We start from the raw sequence: 23852 nt of genomic DNA on the forward strand, positions 1-23852 counted from the left end.
GAAGAGAAGCAATGGAAGTTAGAAAAAATGTTTTACAACCGATCGTAATGTATACGATGGAAAGCCGACGGCATATAACGACGACGACGACGACGACAAGAATGGTACGTATACGTTTACGTATGATGTGTGTATATATGTGTGTACGATGTATGTATACATACAAGGATCGGCGAAGATATCCGATCGGCGCGTCGATCGTCGACCGATCATCGAGGGTGCGGAGTAGCTCTCGCTTTGGAGCGTCATGATTGGTCGACGGGGCTTACTTCGTTCGGGCCAACCTGCCGCTGCGCCGTGTCACCATGTTAGTTTGCCGGCGAGAGCGAGCAGTCAGTCGCTTACTGTCCGCGACCGGGTGAACGTCGTTCGTACGAGCCATGAATTGAAGGCTCGGACGATTTTCTCGTGCCGTCTCGTTCTTCGCGTCTTCTTTTTTTTCACGCTTTTTTCCCCCTCTTCCTCCTCCCCCTCCCGTCCTTGTTGTTCTTTCGTTCTCAACGCATGAGAGCGGTCAACGACGCAGTCCAGGTATACCCGGGCCGGTGGGATAATAGTAATAAATAATTGTTAGAAGAAAAGTAATATCGTACGTATTAGTAAGTAGTGTTAGTAATTAGTACGTTCGTAATTTTTACGACGAGAAGCTCGTAACGAACGGAATAAAAGAGAGGAAAAAGAAAAAGAAAAAAAAAAGCACGAAAGGATAAGCTTTTGTTCCCTTTCGAATCGCGTGGAATTTTCGAGGATCACCCTCCGTTTCTCTCTTCCTCTTCCTCTCTCACTCACTCACTCACTCACTCACTCACTCACTCGGTCCTTCCTCTATCGAGCGGGGAAAGGAAAAGTGGCTCGGCTCTGTGTGCTCGGAGTGCGGTGAGGGAGAACGACACGGAGGCGTGCGATGGCGGTGGCTGCGCCGGAGCCACGGCGGCCGCGCACCGTCTTTTCTGGTGGTGAACGTGCTTCCGGATGTGCTACGGACTATCGCCCCCAAAGAACTTTACGGCTGAATCGGACCAGTCCTCTCGTCGTTTTTCACGCTTTCGTCCTACTGCTCTTTTTCTTCGGCATTAAGATCGACGCCCTCAGAGTCGGTAAGTCATCTAGCAATGTTTCACCGGTCAACGACACCTACTTACGGTCTCTTCCTATTTTAAATTTCCCGCGCTTGTGGTATATAGAGAGAGAGAGAGAAAGAGTTCGATCGACCGTTACGCGCGATTGTCTTTTTTTTTTCTTTTTTTTTTCCCCGTTCTTCCTTATGTTCTTTTTTCTATCTTTTTTTTTTTTTCGTCTCTTTTAAACGAACATTTCGCGGCTATTTGCGGCTCGAAATGGAATGAGATAAAGCGATTTAACTTGTACTAGGTTTTGTTGACCAGAAGATGAAAGATTTCTAAAAGTTCGACTCTCAATAGTAAATCTATCCCCATGCGATATTATTTTTTTGTGTTAGGTTATCCTTTTCGTGGAAAGGAAGACCGCCTTTTCTAACCTTTCTCCTCTTAACCTAGTACTTTTTTTCAAATCTTTTCGGGATATACAAAATCGTCCCAAAGTCGTCGAATAACGTTGTAAGAAACGATTCTCTTTCTTCTCTTCTCCCTCTCTCTCTCTCTCCCCTCTCCCTCTTTGGTCTTTGTTCGAAGTGTAATCGAGTGAAAAATATTTTTCCATCCATACCCCACCGCGCCGTCACGCACATGTCCCGATCTCTGTTTTCATTCGACTGGTAAACATTCTGTCGTTTTATCTCCGTTGTTTTTTTCTTTTCTTTTCTTTTCTTTTCTTTTTTCCCTTTTTTTTCTCTCCACACTCATCTTACGCGCGAGACTCAAGTTCATCGATAATGCATACTAGTCGATCGCGAATAGCATTTGCTATTTTCAGCTTATTCTTGCTATCGTTAGACTGAGTAATAATTCTTCTCGATAAGAGACCTTGAATGCATTGAGAACGAATAAAAGATACAATTGCTTCGTTTTATTTGTATGAATAAGTTTATCGCTTACAAGAAGCAAAAGGAGAATATGAGTATGAATATATAAATTCTCGTTAAATTATAGTCGATTTTTTCTTTTCTCTTCCTTTCTCTCTCTTTTTCTCTCTCTTATTTTCTTATTTTCTACGATCGATGTTATATGAACTAATTACGTTGAAAGAATGAAAATAAAAGATAGAAAAAAGTATTAAAAAAATAAAAGAAGATAAAAGAAATTAAAAATGGAAAAAGTAAGAAAAGAAGATAAAAAGAATACAAAAGTAAATAAAAAATGAAACTAGTAATATCTTAAAAAGAATGTAGATTTCAATTGCGAGTTGTGATGCATGTTCAACAAGATAATACGCGTGGCACGTGGCCTCCTCTCTGGTCATAGTGTCACTTCGAAAGAGAGAGGGAGAGAAAGAGGGGGCGAAGAGAGAGAGAGAGAGAGAGAGAGAGAGAGAGAGAGAGAGAGAGAGAGAGAGAGATTATAAGACGGAAAGAGACTTCTCTTTTCGGCTAGGTAAGAAAGATCGTAATCGGACTACACGGATGTTGTTGAGTTTCTTCAACGACGACGACGACGACGACGACGACGACGACGATGACGACGACGACGACGACGACGACGATGACGACAGCGACGACGACGACGACGACGACACGACTATGTGAAACCGGTTTTCACGAGAATTCTTTCCATCGTCGCCTTTTAGACGCGTATCAAACGTTAAGTTCATATTGCGAATGGCCCGAGAAATTTTCACAAAATTTTCCATCAAAAGAAATAAACAAAAAAGAAAAAACAAAACACAAAGAATTATACGCGCAAAAAAAAACGAATAGCTTAATTAATACAGAAACTTAAATCAATGAAATCGATTTAATAAATTCAATCTATTCAATGAAAAAGTTGAAAAGGTTATTGAAAACGTACAAAAATGAAAAATGACAATACTCGCAAGCGTTTCATAGAAAGAAAATTTTAGTATTACGCGTATATTTATGGGACAAATGTTATATACTTGTACAGGATGCATCAAAAGTTCTTAATAGATCGACTTGAAAATTCTTAGGCTTGTGCTTTTATAATCTGAATAAAGAAAGAAGCTTGGCGTAAAAATCTCGAAAAAGAATAAGATTGTAGATTTAAGAATCTAAAAAGGTACCCTGTACAAATATATAAGAAATTGTATATGTGTATAAATGTACTCATAAATATGTAGCAGTTTTGGTATTATTACAAGTGTCATTAAAAAGGATGTTTTTTTTTGTTTCTTTTCTTCTGTCTTTTTTTGGAACGAACAATCAAACATTGAAGAAAAAAATAATAAGGTTAACACGTTAATCTGTGCGTAAGGTGGAAGAAAATTCGGTGCATTTGATGTGTTTACACGGGTGCCTCCTCTAAACTCAAACCGGTTTCCTTCCTTTCCATTGGGATATTGTAAGAGATCTGAAAAAAGTATACGCGCGAGCCATTATACCGAGATGGATATGACGATGATGGTGCCTCGTGCAGTGTGCTGTGCTAGCTCGAACTGGTAGTATAGTAGGGGAGAGGGGTTGGTTAGTTGGATGGATGGATGAAAGGGATAGAGGGGATAGGAAAAGGAGAAAGAGTAGGAGGAGGCAGTCCTTTGGACCTGCTTCGTCGAGCCGATAAAAAGGAAGGTGTAACAGTGTTGACCTTGGTTCCGTTGCTCGTCTCCTACTTCTCTCCCTCTTACTCCTTATTCGTCGTGTGTTATTCATCGATGAAGTCAAACTTTCATCTTTTGAATGTTCGAATGTCGAGACATTCCAATTTGTAAGAAATATTATTAATCTTAGGACATTTATCTACATACAGGAATTTTGTGTTTTTATACGAATCGATAGTTTCGTTTGATAATGAAATTATTTGGTTTGTGCGCGTTAACGTGTGTATGTTTGTTTATGTGTGTGTTTAATTTCGTAGGAAAAAATAACTCGCAGAGATCCGTATCTAACATACGTATGTACGTATATGAGAAAGTAGAAATAAACATTCTACTTACAATTAGTGACACGTTTAGTCTCTTGTGTCATGTATAGCTGGTATGTATGCAGGACATATAGCATACGGAAGAGTGTATGTTTTTCATTACTGCGTGCGTGCGTGCGTGCGTGCACGCATGTAATTGTGTGTGTATGTGTATGTGTGTGTCACAAACGCGATAATAACGTACGCGATAATAAAAAGACAAAATAAAGAACGATAATGAAGATGATGATGAAGAGGAAGAAGAAGAAGAAATTTATCGTATAGTCGAATCAAGCGGATGTAGAGTTTTATTGTTCGTCTACCGGCAAAGTGACAAATTAAGTTAACGCTTTTGTTCTGCTACGTCTCGTTTTTTTCGTTTCCGTGAAACCGTAAATTCATTTTTTAGCTCGAATATTTATGTTTTTATCTCTTAAGTATTATCAATACCGAGTATGTATTTTTACTTTCTCTTTCATTTAAAAAAATATTTTTACGACGATATTATTAGATTTCACTAGTGAATTAATTCGTCCAGATCGTATGCGAATACATCGAAATTGTTTAGTGCGTGCTAATCGTAACGAAACGGTTCTACAGGAACGATCTTTCTTTTTCTTTTCCTTCTTTTTCTTCTCCTTTTGCTGCTTTTGCATATACATATGTACATACGTACATAGATTCACGCACGCTCAGGATAAAAGTTCTCGTTCTCGTTCTCGTTCTCGTGCTCGTGCTCGTTCTCGTTCGGCCGTGACTGCGAACGTGCTACGTTCCTTAAATTGTCCAATCACCAGCCGCCATATCTTCTTTCGATCGAATTACGAGTTTTATATTAATTTATGTAAAATATTAATATATATATATATATATACACATCGAATACTTTCTCTCCCTCTCTTTCTCTCTCTCTCTTTTTCTCTTTTGATACATAAATTTACGTGTAACTCGTCGACTTTATAGCCTTTTCTTTCCTCAGCATCGTTAGTTTAATATATACATCTATACGATGAAAGTACGAGAGTTTAATCCTCTTCTCGTTCTGTGAGTAATCGTGTTATCCATCTTATTCGTGATTGCCACGAAAGCTAGGCGAACTCGAAACCCCAGAAATGTTCTGTTTCCAATATCCTGACAAGGAGGATTAACCGATTCAAAACGAAGTTCTATCTAACAACTATCTACATACCTACCTACCTAACTATCTACCTACCTACCTACCTACCTACCTACCTACCTACCTACCTACCTACCTACCTACCTACCTACCTACCTACCTACCTACCTACCTACCTACCTATCTAGCTTTACCCGGTTTCTGCTTGGTAAAACGTTAATCTTACATGCTCGACAAGTTTACATAAATCATAATAATTGTGAAGTAGAGAATTGCATATGTGTATGCACAAAGTAAGACAGTAATATATATACACATACACACATATGTATATATAAATTCGTTTTTCAATAATACTGCATCAATTGTTACATTAATGGGTCGTATTTATAATAAATCTTATTCGAGGGAGAAAAAGGAAAGATCCGTATCGGTGAAGATCCATGGTAAATGATAGACACTTTGCTTTGAGAGTGTTGAGACGGTAAAAAGGAAGTGGGACGAATCAGTGGGTCAATGAAACAACCTTCGTATGTATGTAAGTAAATATGTATGTATGTATGTATGTGTACAACGAAGAGGAACGATTCGTTCACCGCTCGGACGAACTTTTGCAAGCTCTGATTCCTTCGCGAGAAAGTTTTCGTAAGCACGCGATTCTTATTTCTCTTTGCTAGCATAAATTGGACTTGCTTTGTTAACGATCGAGAATCTTTCGAAAGCTATGAAAGTCGCTGACTGTGTAAATCCCATCTTTGAATAAAAAAAGGGAAGAAAAAAAGAAATATTCATTAACAAGATATGAATGCAAATTTTTTAAATATCTGTACGTATGTTACATACTTTGTATTGTACCGTAAGAAATAAAAAGGACAGAACGATATATAGTTTTATATAATAGATCCGTGTCTACTTTGTAACTTCAACGAGACATTCGATTACCATTGGCTGTCATTCGATCCATGGGACTTTACGAGTTTCCTTTGGTGCCGCTATTTGACTTTATATTCATCGTACGTCGTTTCCTATCGGCTTAAAGATGGAAGAGGAATTTTATGGGTACGATAGTATGTATGTTCGATGGAATATACCAACATCTTCTGTATTCATTATCGGATATTCCGTCGAAAAGTTTCTCATATTTTATCGTAATTATTTTCACATGGATTTTTTTTTTTTCCTCCTTTCATATATAACTTTCTACATATATACATACATTCGTATCGTTACAACATACTATCTTTTGTCCGTCCCCATTAAATCAAGTAAACCGTAGTAAGAAGTTTAACACCTTATAGAGCTTTATAATATCTTATCCTTCTCGATCTTTTTCCTATTCTTTCTCGTTGTATTCTGTGTATTTTAAACCGTACCTTCTTCATCGTGCCTACTACGGGTCTCTTAAACTTACTTTTAAAGATTTCACAAAGCCACCATATCTGTATTACAATCCCCTGATTCCACCTTCTCGTCCAAGACAATTGAAATTTCTCTCTTTCTCAAAGGCGAACGTCATCGTAACCAACTTCACGATGACCGAGTTTATAAAAAAAGAAAAAAAGAAAAAAAAAGAAGAGAAAAGAAAAAGAAAAAGGGGGAAGTGTTCGTCGATTGTCGATTCTTTGTTAGAAACGTTGAAAACGTTAACAATACAAACGAGAAATCGGAGAGAAGAATAAATGAAATATATACATACATACATATTCAGTTGATCAAAGAAAGATATCCATTATACTTCTTCCTTATCGATAAATTAAAATAGCTTTGTAAATATATATATCTTTTGCGTTTATGAAAAAAAGTAAGACCAAAAAACGAAAAGAAAAGGAAAGAAGAAAAAGAAGTTGAGACAAGGAAAGAGAAGAAAATAATAAAGAAAGGGAATAATCATTTAATCAGATTATAGTGGTTACTATAGGAGAGAGGTAGGACGATGATCCTGATTAAATTCACGGACGAAAAGAGTAGAGCGTGTGAGATGCGAAAGATGAAAAGAAGGGGAAAAATAATTCTCTCTCTCCCTCTCTCTCTCTCTCTCTCTCTCTCTCTCTTTCTCTCTCCTCTTGGAGAAGAGAAGAGTTGTCTCTTAGTCGGTGGCGATGTTCGTCGAGAGTCGATTTTACTCGGCAGGTAAAGAGTCAGTAGGCGGAGCGAGGTTCATTCACCTCGGCCTAGCGGCCGACCAGATAGCGGGACCCTGGCTGGCTCTCCATTGGGCCTGTCCGATCAGTACCTCCCTCTATAATACCTACACACCATATATATATATGTATATATATAAATATATATGTGTATATGTATATGTATATGTATATGTATATACATATGTATAATGTGTGCGTGTTGTGTATACTATGTATAAATATATATTAATATTCAATATCTTAATATTATATACACACACAGATGCACAAAGGGTGGGGGGGGAGACATATAAAGACTAAGTTAAAAGTAGACCTGTAATTTTAAAATGTGAACAAAAAAACAGATAACAAAAAAGTAAGCCTAAAAAGTCTCGAAAAAAAGTAATTGATTTTTAAAATCATCTAGGAATAGTTTTGGCATTATTTCTGCTGTATTTCTTTTTTCTTTTTTCCCCCTTTGTTCTTATAGGAACTTGTAATCTCTCTCTCTCTCTCTCTCTCTCTCTCTCTTTCTCTCTCTCTCTCTCTCTCTCTCTCTCTATCTATCTATCTATCTATCTATCTTTCTCTATTTCTATCCCTATATCTTTTTTTTCTTTTTTTTTCTCTCATTCCCTTTAAATCGTCTAGCCAGGAAATCTAGGATTTAGAATCAGCTTACATACGTACAGTTCCACTCGATGAGTCGACTCTATCCTAGCGTGTCGAACGAGTTCTATTCTCAGAGTTGTAACGCACGGGATTACGTCTACCGGCGAACGTGTTGTAATAAGTAATCGAGCGATCGTTGAACCATATGGAAAATCATTTCAGGACGATGAAAGGAGTCTGTGTGTTATTTCTCTCTCTCTTCCTCTCTCTTTCTATCTCTGTTTATCGTATTTTAAAATTATTGTTGATAGATACAAGAGGAACAGCAAAACTACAGTATTGAAATTATGTATTATATTACTACAAGATATTATTTATAAATTATTTGTTGAATTTAGGGAATTTTGAGTTTTCCATGAGAAACTCGGAACACACAGCTATCTTTTTCTTTCTTTCTTTATTTTGGTTTTTTCAAATTTTAGAGTAGAACTTTATCGTTTTGTCAAATGAAACGCAAGCTACGCTCTGTTTTTCAGCGAGCATCGATCAAAAGGTAACCAGGGAAGCCGTCGTGTTGAGTGTGAAAATGAATGCAAATTGATTTACGTCATATTTCGAAGCTCTCTTTCGGACGCCGTAGTCGTGTCCGTAGTCTCTTTTGTAAATATTATGTACATCTAACTCTCTTTTTGAATTATCTTGATCTGAAATGTAATTTATTTATTTATTTATTTATTTTTAATACTTGTATAACTGCTAGGCTTTCATTTGCTTGAATTATTATGATTTTTAATTGAATTTTATTTATTTATTTAAATTTTTTTTTATACATGGGTCAAAAGATTGCCAGATGAGTCGAAAGTCGCTAGACGATTTATAAAATCCACTACTTTTTAAACTGATTTTTTCTTTTTTTGTTTTTCAGATCGTAAAACTAAAAATTTAGGAACTGTATTACGAAATAAAATTATTCTAGATCTAAAATTTTTATATTTCTTTCCGTCGTCAGATTTCTTTATCCATCTGAATTATTATGATTATAAATTTAATTGGATTAATTGATTAATCAATTAATCAATTTTTTTTGAAAAATGAATCTAAAGTTCAAATGAGATAATATTATATGTATGGGACAATTGATTTATTTATCGTTGATTGATATTTATCGTTCGTATTGATTAAAATAAATTCCCTCGTTTTTTACGTTGTAGGTATGTAAAAAAAAAATTTGTGTTAATTATTTGCAATACTAGAAAATAACGTTTTACCATTATCGAACGTAGAAGAAAATATTTTTAAGGAGCATCGAGTTCGAGCGCTTTCTCGCGAGAAATACCGAGAGCTCTAGTATACACTATGAAGTCGCACGATTTCCCGTGACGCGACCGATCAAAGGTGAAACTTGTCGTTTGTGATCATGTTTCATGAGCATTTCTTTGAATTCTCACAAATTTCGAGTATCTTAGAGTACAACTTTTTTTTTTTTCCTTTTTGTTCTGCTTTTCTTTTCTTCTCTCACTCTTCTCCCATAGAGATAATTATAGCTTTGTCGCCATCAATGATTCAACAAAGGAAAAACTTTTGGAAAATGTAGCTGTTTCATTTTATTTTCTTTTATTTTCTTTTATTTTATTTTATTTCTTCGTTCGGTTCTGTACCAAAGTTCTCTATTAGATTTACGTTTCTTTTGGAAACGTAGATTACACCTCCTTCTTTCTATCTTGAAATATCTTCCTTTTCGCGTTCAGAGTTTCTTTGTTGGTATTAGTGACTTGATACCGTTAAACGATTTCGTATTTTGCTCGAAAAAAAAAAAAAACTTTCTTTTCTCATTCGTTCGACGCAAACTACTGTGCGAAAGGGGAAGCCATTCCTCTCTTGTCAGTTTGTACGTATGTTTTTGTGTGTGTGTGTGTACACCCGCACCCGCGTATGTATGCATATATGTGCTTGTGTGAGAAACATCGTATGAAAGGAGTAACGTGAGCTCCTAACGTCAGCCATAAAAGTTCTTAATTAAAATCGCTATTAAAGTGTCGCAGAGAGACTACTAGCTAGTCGGACGCCAAAGTTTTCGTAACTTTTTTTCTTTTTCTTTTTTTTTTTTTCACGTTGTCTAGAAACGACGTGTGAAAGTCATTCCACACGTCGTAGGTACTTTTTCAAACTAACGTTCCTCCTCTTTCTATGCTATTGTTCAACGTGAATCACGGACCTTCTTTCCTAAGTCCCCCTAGTTTCCTGTTTGATATTCGAAAAATCTGATGGAAGAATTTTAGTAGACTAGAGTAACGAATTTGTTCATGGATATCGGTATTTGAACGACTACTCGAATAAAAGTTGAAATTTCTCTTGTACTTATTTTTTGACGTGACAATCGAAGTTCAAGGACCCGAGACAAAAATTAAACATTTTTGTTATTACGAGGATACACGATGTGTAATTTGGTAGATGATTAATTATCGATATATTTTTTCACGTGTTTAGTGAACAATACTAAAACAAGATTAATATTATAATTATATTAATATATATATATACATGCATTATATATATATAATATTATAACATATTAATATTACTTTAATATTCGTATTAATGAATTGATATTAAATAATTGATTTTGTATCGTTTTGTTAGCTAGAAAAAAAAAGAGGAAAGGAGAAAGAATCTTCATTTTTGCAAACAAATCTAGTTACTCGTTTAATTTTAATATACACACGTACAAACATACACACACAATACACAAGTTTGTCTAGAAAAGTTAACTCGAGTCAAGCTACATGGCTAGTTCTCGGCTACGATTCTAACTGTAAACGAGGGAGCACGCGTTCTTGAAAGCCACGCGTCCGCATTTTAGCGGTTCATGGATTACATGTAAATGCACCTGTCTCTCTATTGGCCGACGTTCGAGGTGCCCTGAAAGGAGGTGTGTGGACTATCGTATATCGCGTGCTTCTACGGGTGCTTCTCGTTACCATGCGTTCGACTTGATTATCAGAGAATTCAATGCCAGTCTAGTGATCAATGCTAGTATTTTTTGTATGTATGCAAAAGTTATTATTAGATAAAAATTTACATCATTTTTTTCATACGAAAGAAAAGTTACCTTTCGTGATAAAGATTTAATTTTTTTTTACGCGACGATATTACTTCCAGATAATACACGCAGATTATAGATCGATTTTTCTTCTCTTTTTTCTCTTTCGTTGAATAATAATTTCTTAGAAAGATTTCGATGACTTGGAAAGAACAGAGTATGCAGTTTTCTTTTTTTTTTTATAAATATTCAATTATAAAGAATATGTAAATATAACAATCAAAGAGATTAATAATGATATCTAATGAGATTAAAAACATATAAAATATAAGACAAGAGGATAAAATAGAATTCTTCCGTTATCAGGGGGCATTGCCTTCGAGCGATTAATTCTTTCAATCGATTCAACGTTAGATATATAGAGAGAGAGTAGCGCGCGTACACTGGTTTTGAATATTAGCTCTTTCTCTTTCTCTTTCTCTGTCTGTCTGTCTCTCTGTCTCTCTGTTTGTCTCTCTTTCTCTCTGTCTCTTTTTCTTTGTCTCTGTCTGTATCAGTCGGACGAATTTCGTGTACCAGTTCGGAGAGCAAGCGACACTAGCCTCGAGAGAGAGAGTCACCGACCTCTGCTTTATTTCCGTACCACTTGCTAATGCCAATTCGATTACTACTTGTCAATTATTCCAGACCGGAGAGATGTTCTAACGAAGTCACCGATATGTCTTCTCTGGTGTTCTCTTGTGAGATTTGTTAGTCGTGTCGTGGCTATTGTCCTCGGTAATACGATATAGTAGTAGTCATCTATTCGTGTCTTCCTCTTCTTCTTCTTCTTCTTCTTCTTCTTCTTCTACTACTACTTCTTCCTCTTCTTCTTCTTCTTCTTCTTCCTCTTCTTCTTCTTCTTCTACTTCTACAAATTTAGGATGTAAAAGAAGTAGATGACTCGAAACGGTAATAGCAAATAACAACAAGAACAAAGATAACAGTAGAAACAAGTACTAGTGACATTGTTGTCTAGCAGCATAGAAAAACTAGTAAAAATATAGTAGTGCAGTTAGCCGCATCTATATTAATATAGTTGAAAATAATAATCAACAAAGAATAACAACATGACATAATGAGCATAGTGATAAAAACAAGAAATAGTAGCATTGTTTTTATTATAATTATAAATAGCAAATAACGCTAGTAACAAAAACTAGCATAAAAAATAAGTAATGCAATCGCTGCGTAGCAGGATTGGTATTGCCATAGTTGAAAATAGCAAATAACAAACATTAACAATAAGAACGAGAATAAAGATAAAGACACAAGTAGTATCATTGTTGTTCACTAGGATTGGTGTTGCCATAGTTGTCTGCCCTACATAACCATAGGAGTCTTTCGACCAATGAGGACTTATTGTACAAGCTTGTTCTCTGATTCCACCTATTACGGGACGCGCTTTAGAACGAGCTAGCTATGCTATGCTGTCCTCTACTAAACTATACTATACTACGTTACGACGTTCGTTTCGTTTAGAAACGATATCCCGCTCTTTATTGACGCTGCCAATCAGGTAATCGTGAGGCATGCACGCGCTCGCTACGCTTCATCAAAGCTCGTTTTTCCGTGCCCCAGTTTTGCGGTTAATCGGCCTGAGAGGACTCCTTCTCCTTCTTTTCCTCCCCCTCTTTCTTTCATCGTCGACATTTCCTTCTTAAGGTGCGTTCGATCGAATCGAACTAAATGTTCGCGAACGTTCGAAATGAAGAACCGACTTATAAGATGTATATGAAAAAATATATATATATATGTATATGTATATATATCTTATATGTATTCCAAATATTTTGTTTCTGTTTAAATAAGTTTTATATGATATAAAACTTGCAATATAATATAGTATAATGTAATATAATGCAAAACTTATATTTATCATATAAAAGGAAAATATGTAATGCGTATTACGAGTTTTACTAGTATAATTACATTTACTAATCGCAAATAATACATTTTATTTGAGAATGAACGAATATAATTTCTATTGGAAATCTGAGTATATCTCCGTTTTAATTAATGTTTAAATTTGAGATATTCCCAGCACGGATATCGAGTAATAATAAATTCACCGTTAATTTATTACTGCAGAGTAAAACCTTTGACGATTCAATTAAATTCTTATTCCTTTTATAACTTCCATAAGAAATAGAAAAGCATAATAGTCGTACTAATAATTATAATAATAATAATAATAATAATAATAATAACAACAACAACATCAATAACAACAACAACAACAACATAATAATAATAATAATAATAATAATAATAATAATAATAATAATAATAATAATAATAATAGAATCCAGCCAAGAAATTACTGTATTCCGATGTCGTCAATTTTTTTGACCTATTAACGTCACATAAAGAATTAAGTTTGCATGTTAAAAAGATCGTTGATTGAAATCATCGATCATTGTGATTTAAGATACTGAAAAAGGCAAGTGGAAAAGAAATTGATAAAAATGGCGCATTACAATTTTCGTTACGATCGAATGAAAAAAGAACAAAGAGTAATGAGGTCGTCCCCGTCCCCATCGTATCTCAGGTTGAGACTCCGTGTTCATTGGCTGCTAAAGGCAGGTTCACACGCGAGAAATACTTAAAACTCGCGATACTCCAAGTAGACTGGCAGAGAGCCGTTGGCGAAACGTTTATAGCAATTAGTACTAGGCGTGCTAATTCACGAACGCTCGGCTCGTTGCACGTCGCGTTACGTGGGATCGAACCAAGCGAAACGCCGTTAACGTTCTTTTTTATCGCCAATACTTTCTATCCTCCTGCGAGAATCTCGTTGTCTCTTTTTAGATCCATCATACGAGTCTATTACGTTCTCTTAGTTCAAAAATAAATCGCCGTATCCGTTTCAGAAACGACGTATAACGCAATGTTTCTTTTATGGTTTCTTTTTTTCGATGGCCAAATTTTTGCACCAACCAGGGATAAAATTGAACATCCGAAGATTCGGCTTTTTATCGATTTTATGTTACAAGTAGGAAAAGTGTATAGGGATAGAAAAAAAGTTATCTCTTTTAATAAGGATTGTCATTTAATAAAAGATTTATCATTCATAATATCTTCAAAAATTCACTTTTCTTTTTTTTTCTTTTTCATGTGAAATCTTAATCGGTAATTTAAATAACTATGAAACGATATAATACATTTTTTTTTTCTTATACAAATACAAGCTTCGATTGTACGGATAGATTGTGTTTTTCCACAAACGAAGAACTTTTGATTCCCATTGTATTATACGTACGTTGCATGACGAGCGGTATTTTTCTAACACGTACAAAAGGAAGATAATTATATATACTTTTGTTTCTCATTACATAGTAGGTAAATATACCAGATGGAAATAAAGGAAAAAGAAGAGAATTGTTAGATATAACTTATGTTTATTAGAATCTTTTCATTTTTAACATGATCATCGGACTTTTCTTTTATTTTCTCACGAAGTAGATAATATAATGCGGGGGTTTAATAAACAATTCAAATATATAGTTACATAATTTCGAAGATACACGTATGTAATGCGAATATTATAAATTATTTTCCATAGTGATGAAATTCTTCAAAAAATGGTATCATCCGATACGGATATTAATATATTCTCATTATCTTAACGCTAAACGAAACGATATAAATGTGATAACCCTTCGATGCGTCTATATCTTATATACAGAGAAACGTCGTACAAAGTAGTTATAGAACGGTGTCTATTGAAAACTACAATACCAGTCATTAGGTGCATCATAGTCCTTTAATTTTTCAATACTTTTTTTCAAAAATTATATCTCCAAATGAATTTTGTTATTTTTAATGTTGATCTTATTATGAATCGTAGAATCTCTCTGGCTTGGTTTGGCTTGTATCATAGATCACGGACCACCCTGTATAATTTTTCAATCTCGTAATAAATTAACTAAATAAAAGCACCATAAATATGATACAATGGGATTCGGAAGTTCATCGATTTTGGTCGAGGAACACAATTGTCAATACACAACAAGGCTTGTATTTGTATTAACAAAAAAGTATGTATTGTGCTGTGATACATACTTTTACATTACAATTTTATATCACAATGCCTTGTAAGTATAACTTATATCAGTATATAACTATACAACTATATTAATTATACAACTTATACTGATATAATTATACTAACAATAAGAATACGACGTATACTTAGAAAACATTAAATGCCGGATATAAACTGACGATTAATAATCTACTTGCGAAATAATGAAATATGATGGATACACAAATACAGTATATATTTGTCAATGTTACTTGGAGTTATAGACTATTAATATCGTATCATTGATATACTTTTTCTTTTTTTTCCTTTTTCTTTTTTTTTTTTTTAGATCAATTAAAGTCGCGTAAAGACGAATAAAAAACAATCTAGGCTACTAGAGAAAAACGCGCGAAATTCTCGGAATCTTTGCTATCTTTCCAGAAGAATGCTCGCAATCTATTGAACCTCGACACGAAAATGCAATAAGAGTGCAATGATTCGATATAACGGGGTCATCTTGGAAATCCAGAGATCGCTTTGGCCCGTCGATCGTACGAAGATAATCGGATCAGTCGTGACAGTCAACGAACGCTATGCGGCATACACACACACACACACACACACACACACACACACATCGTTTGCTTGTGCCATTCAACCGTTCAATGTGTATATACTCGTTGCTACTGATTCTGTTTCGCTGTTACTCCTACTCTACGTACAAGGTCACGAGTAGACGAATGCTCGATTAATGATCTAACGAAGGGAACTCTTACAAGGGACGTTTATACGTCGTTGATCGTTTTCGAAAAAAATACAATAAAATAAGATAAAATAAAAAAGAAACAATAAGTAATTACGTCTTCCTTTTCTTTTTATTTTTCTTTTTTCTTCTTCAATATTTCTAATGAAGATCCGCAAGGGAATATGAAGTTGTTGATTGGTAGAAATCATTAGGTCGCAGAAACCTGAAGCTACGTTGTAAACTTTCCATAAGAAAATAAAATGCGAATTACCTTACTAATTCGCATTAGGATAGAGTATCTCTCTTTCTATCTCTATCTCTGTTTTTCGTTCAAGTCGATGTAGTACTCACAAACGCATTGGTATACCAGTCGTGCACCATTTAAGGCCAATCGCTAGGTGCACTTTCTATGGAACGAGCGAATTTCACGTTCCCAACGTGACTCTCTTTCTGGTGGCCAGAAACAACACCACAACGCTGTCCTCCTCCCTCTTTCACCTCCTACTCATTCTCCATGTCGAGCTCCAATCCCTGACACTTGGTACTTTTCATTTACTTCCGTGATTAAAACTCCGTCTTTCTTTAACTTACTTCTTTCCCAGTTTCTGCTTCATCTCTCTTTATTCCTTCTTCCATTTTATTTTTCTCCTTTAAATAGGAAATGCCATTCAACAAACTGGTTCTCTACGTTTCTACGAAATCTAATCTAAGCAGGAGAAAGAGAATCGTCGAGTGTTCCGCTGACCTCGAGAAAATCTCTTTACATCTTACGTCTTAACTGTTTCTCCAAACTTATAAATAAATGAATCGATCAATCAATCGGTTGATCGATTGAAATGCAAACTTATTTGAAAATGTGCGAACAAGTTTGATGTTCCTCTTAAACTAATGATGACGAGCATGTTGTTTTTTTTTCTTTTTTTTTGACGATGGTTGAGAATCGAACAAAAAAGATTTTGTATTTATCAATCGACGATTAAATATTTGATAGTGTTCGTGAGTAATTTACAAAATTAGAAACAAATTTTGTATTTGTAATTCTTTAAATGGATCTATAGAAGAACCAAGAAAAAAAGCGAAGAATAAAAAATCAAAATTAAATAGTGTAATTTTATTTAGAACCAATGCGAAATTTACTACTGCTCCTGCTGCTGCTGTTACTGCTACCAAATAATTAATTAAATTTCCCGTACAAATTTTGAGATTCTATTAGAAATGCAAATATAATTTATAAAAATAGAAATGAAGAAATAACAATATCCTACTAATTTAGTCGATGATTAAACAAAATTTCTTTTTTTCTTTTTTTGCAAAGATTTGAAATCTCGATTTCCTTTTTCTTTTTTTTCACATCACGAAACTTTAATTAAACTTCGTAAAAATTCGCAAGTCACTTAAACTTTGATGTTCCCTTCTCTATTGCTGCTCGAAACGGCGTTTTCTTTTTCTTTTTCCCGAAGTTTTTTTTCTTTCCTTTTTTTTTTTTTTACGAAAAATCGATGACATAAAAGTTGTACGTTGACGATATTTATTATATAAATTGGATAGTACCGATTTATTTTTTCTTGAAAAATAAAATATCTTCAAACAAGTAGTTAGACTTTGGAAAGATGTTTTTAACGATCCTAATGAACGTTCTTTTATGTTCCTCTCGAGATGATGATGCCTTGGGCAATTGCAGCAGTTGAGGAGGACCGAGAAGAAATTAAGGTCGCACGTTTGCACCTCGTTTCGATCTTCGATAGTGATGTGATTTCAGGTCGACTTCGATCTCTTTGTTTGAAAAGAATACCAATGAGAACGATTCTCGAACGAACAAGATTACCAATTGGATCATTTGAAACTTCTCAATCGACTAAATTCAATGTATTTACAATCTGCATTAAGTCAGACGTATTATCGTTGTAATTATCAATGTTGACCAATGGAACGCGAGAATTTCTCGTAGCATAATATGTATTTACGTATGTACATACATATATATATACACGATACGTGGGAACTTGGCAATTTTCTCGCGACTCACTTAAATGTCAAACAATGACCCATCGATCGGATATATCTTTCTATACTTACATATATGCGTTTATCATCGTCGAAGAAAAATGCCACGTTCAATGCCATCGTTAATGCATTCCATAGAGAAAGTGTATATTCGTCCCTGAATTCCTTTTAATAGATTGTGTTTTTAACAAATATGTCAATCTTATGTTTGCTTCTAAATTTACACATATCCATATATTTATTATATATGAATATTATCATACATATTATATATTTATATATTACATATATGTATATAATATAAATATATAAAACATAAATAATATATAAGCGTGTGTGTGTGTGTGTAAAGTGATTTTCGACGAGAAGCAAAAATAAAAGACCAAAAAAAAACATTATAAGAAAAATATCTAACTTTAAATGTGTCCAGTTTGACATTTCTTATCACATGTGTATATATATATATCATTTTTATTGCGATCGTGGAAAAAGAAAACAAAAACAAACAAACAAAAAAAAACAAAGAAAAGAAGGAAAAAAACGAGAAGCTTCGTTTGATTCCTAGGACCAGAATGAATCACCGGTAATACGATCTTCAGAAGGGCAAATCAATTTTGTAGTCATCGTGTCGTCGTCGTTGTCGTCGTCGTCGTCGTCAAGTAATTTTCTACGGAAATCAAGCTCTGTGTTAATCGTGTTGGACGAAGGAACAATAAGGAATACATTTTGCTTAGTAACGTTAAGATTAGGAATTATACGACATTTTCGCATGAGCTATAATCATACGCGTCACTGATACATGTTCTCCAAGTAAATGAGAGACCGTTTAACTCGTCATTTTAATGATAAAGAAGATTACACGTATTCGAATTCGTAAAAGAATATTTAAGAGATTTGGGAGAAAAACGAGTTGAGAACGAATGATTTCTTGATAAATCAAATTTATTCATTTGGAAATAGTGCGATTGCTTAACTATTTATCGTGTATACGTATATTTATATATACATATATATAAATATACATACATACATACATACATACATACATACATACATACATACATACATACATACATACATACATACATACATACATACATACATACATACATACATACATACATACATACATACATACATACATACATACATACATACATACATACATACATACATACATACATACATACATACATACATACATACATACATACATACATACATACATATATATATATATATATATATATATAAGCAAGGTGTTAAAAATGTGTGGGATATTACGAGATAAAGAGAGAGAAAGAAAGAGAGAGAGAGAGAGAGAGAGAGAGAGAGAGAGAGAGAGAGAGAGAGAGAGAGAGAGAGAGAGAGAGAGAGAGAGAGAGAGAGAGAGAGAGTGATAGAGAATGGACGTTCATTCTTAGCTACTTGACTACATACTTCTAAGCCTCTCTAGCTCTCGCGGTACCAGCCAGTACGAGCCAGCGCCTACGTCACTTTTTCTTGATCGCACGAATCCGTCTTCCAACGTACCAATTAACTCGCTCATTCGTTATTATTTTTCTTTTTTCCTTCTTTTTTTCTTTTTCCTTTTTCCTTTTTTTTCTGTTCTGTTTGTTCCTTTTTCTTTTTGATACTCTAACATAGAGCAACGAAATCTTCTCGATTGCGCCTCTTGGTGTCCGTGACGATTACTCAATCGTTTCGTAAGGCCAACAGAAATTTTTCGAATAATAAATTTCCTTGATACTTCAATTTCGAAATTAAATAATAAATCATTTGTACATATAAAACTTACGCATATACTTCATACGTTCGAATGATAAATCAAAAGAATTTTTACACGTCATCTATCGACATGATCCTATAAAAATATAATTATCAACAACAATAATAATAATAGTAATAATAGTAGTAATATTAAAGGATTTCATAATTGGCGTAAGAAAAAGAAAAAAAGGATGGAGGGGGGAAGGAAAAATATGAAAAAAAAAAGAAAAGAAAATAATTAAAAGCCAGACTAATCTCGTAAGTAAGAAAATAATTCGTCTTATCATCAGATAAATATCAATGTTGTTGATCTCGGAACAGAAGTTAATAAGAAAAGGCGCGTTTGGTGTATGCTTACCAAGTGCGCATTCGGTGCACTCCTGCACCCCGTCCTCTCTCGATGCACATTCCCTCCCAACAGTCGCTATCTCTCTGCTGAGTGGTACCAGGCCGCACAGCCTGGCACGAACGCTGCACTTCCAAGACCGTGGGCCACCTCTTCTTCTCCTTCCTCCTCTCTCTCTCTCTCTCTCTCTCTCTCTCTCTCTCTCTCTCTCTCTCTCTCTCTCTCTCTCTCTCTCTTTCATGCACACATACACATACACATACACATACATATACATTCAATCACTCGTGTACGGCATAACACGCACGTGAATGCACGACGCACACATACCCATATAAAGCACACGTACAAGACAACACTGATGTACCCGTCACCTATCCTCTTTCCTCTTCTTGTTCCTTTCGTATTTGACTCGAAGAAGCCGTTCTCCTCAGCAAGTCTCTTCATCGTACCAGGATGGGAGATGTTTCCTTTTTTTTTCTTCTTTTTTTTTGTATCGCGCGATTTATTAAGATTTATTTCTCTCTCTCTCTCTTTCTTTTTTCTTCTTAACATCTATTTATATATACATAGATTACGTACATATGCATGTATATGACCTATGTTTTGTCTATTCCTCATCCGCTCGTATCTACGTATTATCGTTCCTCTTTGTTTCTTTTTATTATTCCTTATTTCACCTCGTATCTCGCGAACGAACGGAGCGGAGAAGATCACTTCCGTTTTCTGAACCCTTGAAAACTCGGTTTTATTCTCTTCTTATTCTATCTTAACGATCACGGTATTCCTGGCACATTCTAAATTGAATATTTTCTATTTTTAAGTTAACTTAAAGTTCTACTACTTACGTGCATATGGTAGCATCGATATCTCTTTAGGATATTTTCTAATATTAGATCTCTCCTAGTTTTTCCTTTTGAGAATGAGAGAGACGACATAGTTTTGCAAGATCGGTGCCTCGGAGACTTGCTTTCTCGTCCAAGGACGAAGGATTCAAGGATCTCTCTAATGGAAAAGTTTCTATAATAGTCTCTATCTCCTTCTCTCTCTCTTTCTCTCTTTCTTGAGTATATCAGTAGATCGTAGTGAATCTAGGTTTGATTTCTGTTTTTTTTTTTTTCTTTTTCTTAATGATTTTTTCTTAATAGTTCAGATCTGGTACATCAACGACGAATCGTCAAATCTGAGAATAAAGGAAAGAAAAATTTTTATATTGCGAATATCCTGTAGACAATATTCTTTTTGTGGTCAATAATATCCCAGAGTATATAATTCGGATGTATAGAGATCTCTCTCTCTCTCTCTCTCTTTCTCTCTCGGATAATACACTTTCGTCTGTCGCTCGTTACGGATATAGCCGGCTTCGTAGTTATGTTACTAGCTAGGTCCAATCATCTATGTATGTGGGACACGCGGATATTCCACACATGCAGGATCGATGTTTCGTATATGTACGTATTCTATGTATGTATATTACTCAATGAACGTAAACTCGGCTCGGTTGGAGCACGATTTAGTATCGAGATAGAGACGAATACTTTCGAGATACACATACACGTTAAATACATAGGTGTGTATATACATACGTAATACATACATACATATATAGTATGTACATATACGAAGAAAAAGAATATGAGACGAAGAAGTCTCCTTTGACTCTCGTAGAGAATCTTACTTCTCATTGAAACGGACCCTAATTGATTTCTTCATTAAAATTTTTACCCCTCCACTTTAATCTTCGGTTAATTCAACAAAAAGAAATATTATATATTTTACAGAGGCGTTTTCAACAGAGACACATTCTCGTAGGAGAGACAACGTTCCGTCCAAGAAACTTTTCTCCTTATTAAACACTCTCTGTTCCCTATACGTAGGAAGTGAAGTCGTGTCACCGACATGTTAGATCGTGTAGGATTATAATACTTGGCACGTTATGTTCGAGAACAACGAGCATTAGTGCGAAACTGTTCTTAAACGAGCGGTGATCGAAACAAATCGAAGCACTGATTTTAATTTGTCGTTTTTGCAAAGTCCTTCCTTCTGGAACCTTCGTTTATTTTAATTATCCACGGAAAGAAAAAAAGAAAAAGAAAAAAGAGAAACAGATTGATTATGTAAAAACAAAAAATATCTTATTTCGTAATCATCTTTAGATGATTATGTTTTATCACAAATCACAAATCATTTCAAATCAGTCCTTGAAATTATCGAAGAGAATGGTTTGAAATTCTTATATTACTTATACATCGAAAATTTTATCGAAAAAGAATTTACAACGATTGGTACATCGATCGTTTCATCGATCCAACGAATAAATAGTAGTAGTTATAATGTAACGATTGTATTTAATAAGAAAACATTTTATCAACCCACGCGATTTCTTAAGTTTTACTATGGAAAACGCTTTCTTCCGTGATATTTGACTTGCTAAAAGGTCGTGACTTTTTTCAAAGTTTCCGTTTTACGTCTCGTCATATCGAGATGACGAGCACGGAATGTTAAATACTTAGTGTCATTTGCATAACTGCGTGCACGGCCGTGAAAAAAAAAAGAGAAGAAAAAAAAGAAAAAAGATATTGCGTCTTTCGTGAAAGATTGTGAATCCTTTGTCGTATTTTTCTTTTTCTGTTTTATTTCTTTTTCTTTTTTTCTCTTTCCGAAGAAAATGACTAAGTAACGGAGTTCTTTCAATTCTCGTGATTTTTCGAGATAAAGAAAGAAATGGAGATAATGGTCGAGTGTAATTAACATTATCAATTGAGAATATGTCAAAAAGAAAGAATAAGTTTGCTAATTAAGTATCATTGTCAGTTTCTGTTTACTCCTCATCTTCATCCTCATTCTTCTTCTCCTCCTCCATCTTCTCCTAGGACGATCGAAGAACTTGGATCGCAATGGATCTCTTATACCACCTCTACATCGTCGTTTCTCTTATATACTACGAAGAACTTTCTCCCATTGACTGATTCTCAAGCAATAAAATGCTTACGATATCTCAAAGCGGAAGGATTCTTTTCGCAAGTTGAACGACCGTGAGCACAGAAACACACAGGGGGCCTTCTCGTTCGTTCTAACTATGTTACTCAACATGAGCTCTCTGACATCACATTATATGAAAGATTCTTGTAAGCATTTCGAAAGGATATATTCGTTTAAAAAGTAATAAGATATCGTCGAGAGATCGACAGATATATATATATATATATATATATATATATATATATATATATATATAACAGAAAAAAATCCTTATGCAAAACATTTTTTCTTTTTTCTTTCTATCTTTTTTTATTTCTTTTTTCATTTTATTTTAATATAGACCCAATATTCTTTTTCTTTTTTTTCTCGCGTCTACAACAAAATTATATAATATGTAGAAGTAATGGTATTATTTATATATTAGTAAAATTATACTACATTGAGGATAAGTACAAAACATATTTAAAGAAAGAGATTTAAAATTTGTGATGTAAAGTAAGAATTAAGTATTTATCTCGGATAAAATGAAAAAGAATTTTAAAAATATCTCTATATAGATATTTCTATATAGGTATACCTCTAAAACGTGTGGATTCAAATTTATATGGCGTAATATAATAGAAGGTTAACATGTTGCGCTATGTTATAACCATCGATGCTGATTTAATCTGTTAGTTTTGTATTGTCATTGTACTATTGTTTTATCGTGTGGAATGCAATTTGTTTTATAATCATATATGTGTATATATATATATATAACAATTTTTTTCAATGGTTAAACTAACAACTTCGAAACAAAAGGAAGCCAGATTTCACGTTCGGGTCAGAAGTCTCACGAATCTCGTTTGAAATCCTTGGTCCGTTCTTTCGATCTTAGCTCGCTGAAAGAAGGAGGATAATTACATAACATTATCCAAGATGATGTTTCTCTCGGCGAGAATCCATGTGGCGCAAGGAAAAGTGTTTTTGAAGAGCGCCGTTGAAAGAAGCCGCGAGTATCCCACGAGAAAAGAGGAGGATGCTCGTAGATCCTAGCCGAGTTTCATTCGAGTTCT

General features: G+C 34.5%; 1 protein-coding gene across 1 annotated transcript in view; it reads left to right on the top strand.

Moving 5' to 3' along the window:
• Positions 1–160: 160 nt before the first annotated feature.
• Positions 161–23852, top strand: part of LOC127062644 (low-density lipoprotein receptor-related protein 2) — a 44460-nt gene continuing 20768 nt past the window's right edge. The window contains exon 1 of the mRNA XM_050991243.1: positions 161–1097. Within this exon, the coding sequence (XP_050847200.1) occupies positions 905–1097 (193 nt within the window). The 5' untranslated portion in view covers positions 161–904. The remainder of the gene's footprint in view (positions 1098–23852) is intronic.

The sequence above is a fragment of the Vespula vulgaris genome, chromosome 1 (genome assembly GCF_905475345.1).
Source record: "Vespula vulgaris chromosome 1, iyVesVulg1.1, whole genome shotgun sequence".
NCBI classification, from domain to species: Eukaryota; Metazoa; Arthropoda; class Insecta; order Hymenoptera; family Vespidae; genus Vespula; species Vespula vulgaris.